This window comes from Nicotiana tabacum, chromosome 7 (genome assembly GCF_000715075.1).
Source record: "Nicotiana tabacum cultivar K326 chromosome 7, ASM71507v2, whole genome shotgun sequence".
Taxonomy (NCBI): Eukaryota; Viridiplantae; Streptophyta; class Magnoliopsida; order Solanales; family Solanaceae; genus Nicotiana; species Nicotiana tabacum.
The window spans coordinates 95,636,010-95,646,360 of record NC_134086.1 but is presented as its reverse complement, the minus strand read 5'-3'; the positions used below and the strand labels follow the sequence as shown (position 1 = coordinate 95,646,360).

General features: G+C 36.4%; 1 protein-coding gene across 1 annotated transcript; it reads left to right on the top strand.

Annotated features, from left to right (window-relative positions):
* Positions 1–743: 743 nt before the first annotated feature.
* Positions 744–3,974, top strand: LOC107821886 (bax inhibitor 1-like). Its single transcript, XM_016648343.2, has 5 exons — positions 744–1,042; positions 1,871–2,014; positions 2,106–2,197; positions 3,244–3,430; positions 3,636–3,974. Exons 1-5 carry the CDS (start codon positions 914–916, stop codon positions 3,825–3,827), a joined length of 744 nt encoding a protein of 247 aa, XP_016503829.2. The 5' UTR covers positions 744–913; the 3' UTR covers positions 3,828–3,974.
* The last annotated feature ends 6,377 nt before the right edge of the window (positions 3,975–10,351 follow it).

Genomic DNA, 10,351 nt, shown 5'->3' with positions numbered 1-10,351 from the left:
TAATATAGCCATGATACTACAAGAAATTGTCTTAAAAAAAAAAAAAAGCCCGCTAGGCCCGCGAAGCCCACGAGCCCGGCCCGTTAAGCACAGGACCATGTGGGCTTAGGCCCGTCACGGGCCGGTTCCACCCATTAGGCCCACGAAGACCGGGACCGCCAGGCCCGGGACCGCCAGAGCCCGGGACCACGAAGCCCGGGACCGCGAGGCCCGGCCCGTTAGGCCCACTAAGGCCCGGGCCCGGGACAAAATACAGCATTAATTTATATATAAAATGGTGCAAAAATGGTGAAGGAAGAGACGGTCGGCCGTGAAAGGAGGGCAAGAGAGAAGAGAAGTGTTCTAGGTGAAAAAGATACTCACGCGCTGAAATTTTTTGTAGAACACATGCATCTGCCAGGTCAATATTCAAAAATCACTGTTCTAATATTGATTACAAGTATTCTAATATTGAGTAGAAGTGTTTAACTTGCAATGGGCTCAAGGGAGGTGTCTGATTAGTCATTGAGGACAACTTAATGATTATTAAGAAGCCATGATATGACAAGTATATATCGGAAAAAGGGATTAAGCTCAAACAATTTGATAGTAATTTATAAAAAATCAACTGAAAAGAGGAAAAGGAAATACAAATTCCTCACAAAATTAACATTTCCAAATCTTTCCCCTTCCCGCCAACGACCAAAGCCTGGAGATTCTTCTTCTTTTTCTTTGACGAAAATACCCCTGCGTGTTCCTGAAACTCATCCCAACATCCGAAGCTAAAACCGTAAATATCCCAAAAAGAGTAACCGCAAGTAGCAGTCGTTAGTAACGAACTAAGCGGGGACTCTTTTCTGTATAACAAACTATAAGCACAGCTCACAATCTTCATTTGCTCGATCAGTTTTCCTTTTTCCGCTCTCTGCAAAAAATGAAATTCACCGAGATGAAGCTCCGCGCCATGAATGCTGTGAAAGCGTACTTCAAAAGGGATTGGAAAAAAAGAGATATGATGAATTCTGAGGAAATTCCCCTGTACGCTTACAAATCCTTGAAGAAGGTACAAATTCCCCTTCTTTTTTATCACAGAACGTAAGAATTAGTGTTTCGATAAAAATGTTGTAAGTCAATAAATTATAATCGAGAGATTATGAAATCAAGTTTTTTCTTTATTTTTAATCTTGTTATTGAAAGCTGATCAGAAGATAATGCTGAACCCCAGTTCTTAAACTTTGATGGTTGATGATCAATTTCACCTCAGAAGATTCTAAAGTATTACCTAGATAGTCAGTTTGTTTTTTTACAATTCAGTAAAGATTCTGCTTACTTTTCTTAATCTTCAGGAATTTCGATTCTCAGAAGATTTTAAAGTATTGCCGTACTTTTTACTTTTATTCTGCACTTGCTTATGCCGTAAGTAATAATCTGATAAAATGATTCCGAGTTACATGCAATTTTCCTTTAGCATTTCGAATCAGTTGCTATTGAAGCCTTTGCTCGCTATACAGCCTAGAAAGTTGTAAATTGCACACTTTTACTTGATTTATATGAGAGTATTTGACCGATGTAAAATTAAGATAACCAATTTTTTTTATTTATATATTATGATAGTGGAAGAAAATATCAATACAATAGTTTAATGTATTTAAATACCTGAAAAGCTTGAAGATAGTATAGAAATTGAATTGTGTCAAGTATCTCGTAACATCCCCAAATGAAAGAGTATCACATAAGTTGGGACGGAGGGATTAATTTGTTTCATGCAATTTCAGTTTTCAGCTTCATATGTTTGATCTTTTCTTTCTTTGTAAACTTAGCTGGAAAATATGTGTTTTTGCTTCTACAGAGTTAAATTCATGTGATCAATAAGCTTTTGATGATAAAACAGGTGTATCTTACCCTTTTCTGTGCCATGTTGAGCTCTACTGTTGGATCCTTCTTGCATTTGATCTGGGAAGCGGGAGGCTTCTTCACTGTCATAATTTCAGCTGCAAGTATACTAAGCCTTTACCTTACACCAGCAATGAAAGTGGTACGTGATCGATGACTTGTAGATTTTCTTCGAAATTGTTGAATTGTTCTTGAAGTCGCTTCTTATTATCCCAATTCTTCTACCTCTGCAGAAGAAGAGGGTCTTATACTTGATGATTGCTGCCTATTCGTTAGGAGCTTCTGTTGGACTTCTTACCGAATATAACTTTGGAATTGATCAAGGGTAAGACTCAAAAGATGTTAAAACACTGTTCGGATTTCTGTTGTTGAATGTACTTTTTACTGCTATCTTGTCATTTCATATTACCAGGAACCTGAGTTTTGTAGTTTACAGAGAAAGGCTTCTGTTAATTACTTGTGGTTCCATTATCCTTAGTAACTATAATCATTATATATAGTCCATATCCTAAATGGAAAAAATGGTATGTTTATTAGCTGCAGAAGAAACTAATGTTTTCCATTTTATTTGAATCTCCTAAATGTTGACTACTGTCTCTGTGAAAATCCTGAAATATGGACTTGTGTGATTTCCCTACCTAAATGTGCTGCTCTCTTTAACAAGACAAGGGCATTGGATTGGATGAATTAACATAAAACATAGTCATTCTCAGAGCGCTCTATATTGTTCTTACGTGCAATAAGATAAAAGTGACTACTGTAATGGCTATCCTACGTGATTAGTTAGGCTTTCACAGTTCAGAATTCGCATAATGTTTACCTTATGAATGAGCAAAACTGAGCAATATGACCAGCATTGGCTGTTAGAATGTTGGTTTTTTTATTAGTTTATAAGCTATTGATTTATACTTCTAAATTGATGTTGTAATTGAGATTCCCATACCCTGGAATTATTCTCTCTTTCATGGCACTAGGGGACTAGATTAGAATTAGCAAAATGTATCTCATAACTATGTGCTTCTTTGGAAACCTGAAGCAGTTTTCAAGTTCTTGCATTTTCGGCCAGGCCAAATGTTATAGCACTTAGAGTTCCAGATTGTGCACTATGTTTAATGAGAGAAAATAAACAATATAACCAGATTGTGAAGGGCACTACATGTGGATATTTTACCCCTGGAGTCTATTCCAATATGGCAAAGGCATTTGTATTGTCTGTTAGTTTCCCACATTATATTGCATCTTGATGAATTCAATAGAAGTTACAGTCTGTGTCTGAGGTTAACCTTTGTTGTTATGTATTCCCTATTTAAATAATGTTTCTAATCTGTGTGAAATATCTAACTTCGGAAAGCATTCATGCTTGTTCTGCAGCTTTGTTTTCAGCTTCTTGGGAGGTACAACAATAGGCTTTGGAACTTTTTGGTTTGGAGCCATGTTTACAAGACAAAGGATCGATCTCTACATCGGTTGCCTGCTTCATTCTTACGCCTTTATGTACCTGTGGTTTGTCACTGCTTCTGACATCTTTGGCGGCCACACAACCCGTTGGATGATAAAGGTAACCAGTCGTCGACTTCTCTCAGTTCCCATGCATGTTCCTTAGTTGTATATGAACAAGGACGCATTTAGAGCGAGTTATGCCCTGAAATATTCATTACTTTTGGCTTAAACTAATACATTCATATTGAACCTACTGACTCTAGTTCTAAATTTGCCTGTGTCTATGAATGAATAGTATGACTGACTTGAACTGCTTCTAATAGGTACTCGCTGTGCTTGCATTGTACATGGGATACTTTGTGATATATAGCCAAGAGATACTGTACAATGCTCGCTATGGAGATGTTAACTTTGTCAACTGCACATTCACCGTCTTCTTCCATTTACCAGCTATAGTGGTCCATGCTGCTAGAGTATATCTGGTTGCAGAAATTGAGCACTACAGACAGAACTAAAGCTTTGACGATACAGTAAAGCTACCATTTCGCCTTGGGAAATAACTATAGAATAAATAGTGAGTAGAATGCACAGCTTAAAAGATGTGAAATTACAAATGATGTACAAATATTCCTCTAACTGTGACTACTACATTTTACTGATTGAATGAGGAATTTATAGTCTGAAGCGAAGTGCTGTGAATATTCTTGGCAAATACTGAGTGTTGACTTCCCCATCAGCCGTAGATATACTTTGTTTTTTATTCCAGGGAGTGCGATAAATAAAGAGATAATCTACGCGGTACGCTGAAAACATCAGTTTACACCATATACAATTAAAATATTTTTTTAACTCTGTATATCCAAGACTATTTGGATTTTAAGATCATTAGTCCATTACCTACTTAACTCAAAACGAGCAGGGCATTTGCATCCGTACCCGCTTTTTGTGTCACGTTTTAACTTGTATCCGCTTTACAAAAAAAATTGCAAGCGTACCTACTTTTTCACGTAACTTCAGCATACGGGCCTAAAGTAGCAAAGACAATCACGCAAACTTCAGCATTCTACTAGTCGGGCCTGGAGTAGCAAAAATTGCTGAACCAAGTGTGCTGAAGTTTTTGTTTGGAATTGCTGAACTTAAGCATTCTAGTAGCTGAAGTTTTGTTCTCTATTTGTTGAAGTTTTTGTTTGTAATTGCTGAACTTCAGCATATTTTAGCTGAAGTTTTTCACGTAAACTTAGTGTTGGCTAAAGTTTTTGTTTGTAATTGATGAACTTAAGCATTCTAGTAGGAGAAGTTTTGTTCTCTATTTGCTGAAGTTTTTGTTTGTAATTACTGAACTTCAGCATGTTTTAGCTGAAGTTTTTCACGTAAACTTAGTGTTGGCTGAAATTTTTGTTTGTAATTGCTGAACTTAAGCATTCTAGTAGCTGAAGTTTTGTTCTTTACCCTCCGTGCTAATATTTAACACAAAATGTCAGCTGTTTTTCTTCTCATCTTGACTAATTATGCTTCGTTGATTTCTTTACATTTTCCGGCTGGTAGGTAATTCCAGTTTATTGCAATGTATTGCTACTCTTACCGTATCTTGATTTAATTAGTATTACTACTATAGTAATTTGTTCTTACAGCAAGACACATTTCTTTTTAAATTTTGGTTCTTTAGTCCGTCAAGAGTGCAAATTTTGTTACAGAAATGCTGAGATTTATATTTGACTAACAGAAAAATAGGTCTCCATATAAAAGTATTGTTTATTCGCCAAATTATAGCAGCACCAACACACAACAGAAGAAAGAAGAAGAAGAAGAAGAAGGAGGAGGAGGAGGAAAAATGGGGCTGAAGTTGTTTAAAAAGTAGGTACAAGATAAAACTTTAAAAAAAAATGAGTATAGGTTAAATGGGAGCGACCAAATAGGACATCCCGTACAATTTTTACAAATTAAACTGTTACAATTTCGATTTTGGGGGTCTCATTTGAACAATATGTAAGAGCTACCAAATTTTACTTTATCGCACCATGTCATATTATTATTTTTTTAATGAAAAACTCACTCAACTTTACCAACTTTACCTAAGTATAACGAAAGTTAGTAAACTATTTTTTGCACCTTAAAGGTGTGTTTGGTATGATGGAAAATATTTTTCGAAAAATATTTTCTCATTTTTCACTATTTGGTTGTACAAAATAGTTTAAAAAATATTTTGGTAGATATCACATTTTGGAGGACAATGACTACCCTAGAAAAAGTTAGGAAAATATTTTTCAAAAACTCCACTTACCCTGAGATCTAACCACAACCCCCGCCCCCTTCTCTCCCACCCCTCTCTCCAAAAATATTTTTTTTTCAAATTTCAGTTTTTTTTCTTTCACCACCCACCCTGCTCCCCCTTCCGCACAAAAAAAAAGTTTTTTTTTTACTTTTTTTTTGTATTTCAAATTTCTTTTTTTTTTTTTCCGTTTTTCTGCACACCCTGCACCCTCCCTAAAAAAATTATATATTTTCAGTTTTTTCATCTTTCGGTTTACATATTCGAAATTGTACAAGTTCCAATGTTATGAGTTCGGGGGTTTATGTGTTTGGAAGATTACGGGTATTTAGAAATTATAAAGTTTACGGGTTCGAAAGTTTTGCGGTTCGGAAGTTTATGAAATTTGTGGCTTCGGAAGATTGTTGGTTCGAAAGTTTATGGCTTCATGTTTATTGTATCTAAACTATTTATGAATACTCTTAAGAAGTTATTTTCCTTATTTTGCATATCAACAACCTTAAAATGAGTAAGATTACTACTTGTTTTCCAAGAAAATAGAAAACATTTTCCACGGAAAATATTTTCCATTATACCAAAAACACCCTAAAAGTCACTCAACCTTGCCTAAACATCATATAAAATGTCTCATTTGTTTTCTCCTAGTGACTTTTGATGATACTTGCAAAGTTGAATTGACTTTTTGATTAAAAAGTAATTTAAAAATAATATGAAAAATTATAGATTGAGAGTAGAATGACGTTTAAAATAATTTGACAATTTAGCAGATGCAAGTACTTAAAACTTTTCAATCATTAAGAAGAATAAAAAAGAAATAAGAATTCCCAGCAAATTTGATTAGTATATCCAAACCTCTCTTCTTTTACTTTGCTTCTTTGACGAAAACACCCCTGTGGTATTCCAAACTCACCCCGTAACTGAAAGCTAAAACGGTAAATACACACTTAAAAGAATAACGGCGAGGGCAGCCGCTGGTAACGAACTTATTAGTAACGAGCTCTCTTCTGTATAACTAACTACAAAAACAACTCTCATTCTCCGATTCTGTTTCTCTGCAAAAAAGAAAAAATGAAGTTCTCTGAGATGAAACTCCATGCCATGAATGCTGTGAAAGCGTACTTCAAAAGGGACTGGAAAAGAAAAGACCTAACGAATCAAGGGGAAATTCCGCTATTTGCTTACAAATGATTGAAGAAGGTACATTCATTTTGAAAGTTTTCTTTTTCTTTCTTTCTGCTTGATAGAAAATGAGAATTTTTTCTTCTTCGAAGTTTTGTGTGTTTGTATCTGCTCTGATGTTTTCCTCTGTTTGGATAAAAAGATGTTGTAATTCCTGAAATTTTATTAAAGATTTCTCGTTATTATGATCTTCTTATTGATAAACTGACGCACTGCTCAGGACATGAGATTTCCTGGCCAGTTCTCTAAGTAAACAAAGAAATAACTAAATAAAGATAACTCCAAGGAATACTCCAAGAACCAAAGCGAAGCTCACCAATAGCATTGGAAGAGAAGGAAGTCCTAACTCGTAGCCTGCTCGCCTGCAAAATCGATTTCTACGTTGTACCGCAGACCAACGTAGGTTCCCAAAAGAGAACGTCAGTACCATCCATTGTACTCAGTGAGTCTTAACGACAGGGGATGAAACTTTAATAATATATATATTACGAGCAAAGATTTTAAATGCATGTAAAATATAAGCTTATAAGAACAATTCTAAAATAATTGCATAAATAGCAGTTTATGAATATTCTAAAAGAAATTCTTTTGTTTTTCTTTCTTATATAAAATTACTTCACTTTATACTTTGGGAGTTCCAACTATCCTGACTTAATTCTGTCTCAGTTACCGTATGATCGGCACAGGTTCATCTCTTTCCTTTTCCCACATCTCAAACCAAGCGCCAGCCACATCTCTAAGCTGGTAAGCAGCCAACTCCACAACTTCATCATCAAACACTTTCATCACTCAGAGGGCTTTCTTGACACCCTCCAGCCACAACATTGGATCTTCATCAACTATAGAACCATGGAACACTGGAGGACTCAACTTCAAAAATTCATTCACTCTTGAGGACTCAGAATTGTTCTGTCTATTTGATTGAGGTGGAATCTCATCTCTTCTCTCATTCTGGTTGGCTATAAAGGCTTTAAACATCTCCATAGCACTATTGACATCATTAAACATCTGACCCACCTCGGGAGATATAGTTGCCTAAGCCGGAGCTGTTGTTGGGGGCGACACTAGATCCTGAGGTACTAGATCATCATGCTCCACCCCTTCTTCATGTTCAACCCGGGGTACTTGAACACCCTTTGTGGATTTACCTTTCCTTTTCTAAGTTGGAGCCTTTTTAGTTCTGCCTTGAGCCACAATAGTAGCAATAGTTTCTTGAGCAGCATCTTGAGTGTCAGTGTCAGAGTTGCGAGTACGAGCCATTTCTGCGAGTTTTGGAGAAACGAATACATTAGATAAATTCTAAGAGGTAGGATCTATTGCACAATCTAAAGTATGAGAAAAATGAGACTTTTTCAAAATGCTTGTAGCCTCATGTTTATAAGCATGACGCGCTTCATACCCTTAAACAAGACTCTATTAACACGGCTTCATAGCCCTAAGACTCCATAAACCTGAGGCACCAAGTTTGTCACGACCCATTTTCTGAACAAGCTGGGATCGGCACTGGATCACTAAACATGACCGAGCGGACCATCTCTGCTTATAAAATCTATTATAACTTCAAACTTTATATGCCACAAGGCACTACTGTAACCAAATACGTTTAAATAACTTAAATATCTAAATAAAGCCAACTTCATAACCTTATTCGTAGTAACCAATAAAATGCTGCTAAGTTATTAACAAAAACATTTGAATCTTAACCCAACGACTATGTCTATGAAGCCTCTACTGATAAACTGATGCACTGCTCAGGACATGAGATTTCTTGGCCAATTCTCTATGTAAATAAAGAAATATCTAAATAAAGATAACTCTAAGGAATAAAGCGGAGCTCACCAATAGCACTGGAAGAGAAGGAAGTCCTAACTCGTAGCCTGCTCGCCTGCAAAATCAATTCCTACGTTGTACCGCAGACCAACGTAGGTTCCCAAAAGAGAACGTCAGTACCATCCATTGTACTCAGTGAGTCTCAATGACAGGGAATGAAACTTTAATAACATATATATTACGAGCTAAGATTTTAAATGCATGTAAAACATAAGCTTATAAGAACAATTCTAAAATAATTGTATAGTAGCAGTTTATGAATATTCTAAAAGATATTCTTTTGTTTTTCTTTCTTATAAAAAAAATATTTCACTTTATACTTTGGGAGTTAAAACTATCCTGACTTAATTCTGTCTCAGTTACCGTGTGATCGGCACGGGTTCATCTCTTTCCTTTTCCCACATCTCAAACCAAGCGCCAGCCACATCTTTAAGCTGGTAAGCAGCCAACTCCACAGCTTCATCATCAAACGCTTTCATCACTCGGAGGGCTTTCTTAACACCCTCCAGCCACAACATTGGATCTTCATCAACTATAGAACCATGAAACACTGGAGGACTCAACTTCAAAAATTTATTCACTCTTGAGGACTCAGAATTGTTCTGTCTATTTGATTGAGGTGGAATCTCATCTCTTCTCTCATTCTGGTTGGCTATAAAGGCTTTAAACATCTCTATAGCACTATTGACAGCATTAAACATCTGACCCACCTCGGGAAATATAGTTTCCTGAGCCGGAGCTGTTGTTGGGGGCGACACTAGATCCTGAGGTACTGGATCATCATGCTCCACCCTTTCTTCATGTTCAACCCGGGATACTTGAATACCCTTTGTGGATTTACCTTTCCTTTTCTGAGTTGGAGACTTTTTAGTTCTGCCTTGAGCCACAATAGTAGCAATAGTTTCTTGAGCAGCATCCTGCGTGTCGGTGTCAGAGTTGCGAGTACGAGCCATTTCTGCGAGTTTTGGAGAAACGAATACATTAGATATTTCTAAGAGGTAGGATCTATTACACGATCTAAAGTATGAGAAAAATGAGACTTTTCCAAAATGCTTGTAGCCTCATGTTTATAAGCATGACGCGCTTCATACCCTTAAACAAGACTCTATTAACACGGCTTCATAGCCCTAAGACTCCATAAACCTGAGGCACCAAGTTTGTCACAACCCATTTTCTGAACATGCCGGGATCGGCACTGGATCACTAAACATGACCGAGCTGACCATCTCTGCTTATCAAATCTATTATAACTTCAAACTTTATATGCCACAAGGCACTACTGTAACCAAATACTTTTAAATAATTTAAATATCTAAAATAAGCCAACTTCAAAACCTTATTCGTAGTAACCAATAAAATGCTGCTAAGTTATAATCAAAAACATTTGAATGTTAACCCAACAACTATGTCTATGAATCCTCTACTGATAAACTGACGCACTGCTCAGGATATGATATTTCCTGGCCAGTTCTCTAAGTAAACAAAGAAATAACTAAATAAAAATAACTCTAAGAAATACTCCAAGAACCAAAGTGGAGCTCACCAATAGCACTGGAAGAGAAGGAAGTCCTAACTCGAAGCCTGCTCGCCTGCAAAATCGATTCCTACATTGTACCGCAGACCAACGTAGGTTCCCAAAAGAGAACGTTAGTACCATCCATTGTACTCAGTGAGTCTCAACGACAGGGGATGAAACTTTAATAACATATATATTACGAGCAAAGATTTTAAATGCATGTAAAGTATAAGCTTATAAGAACA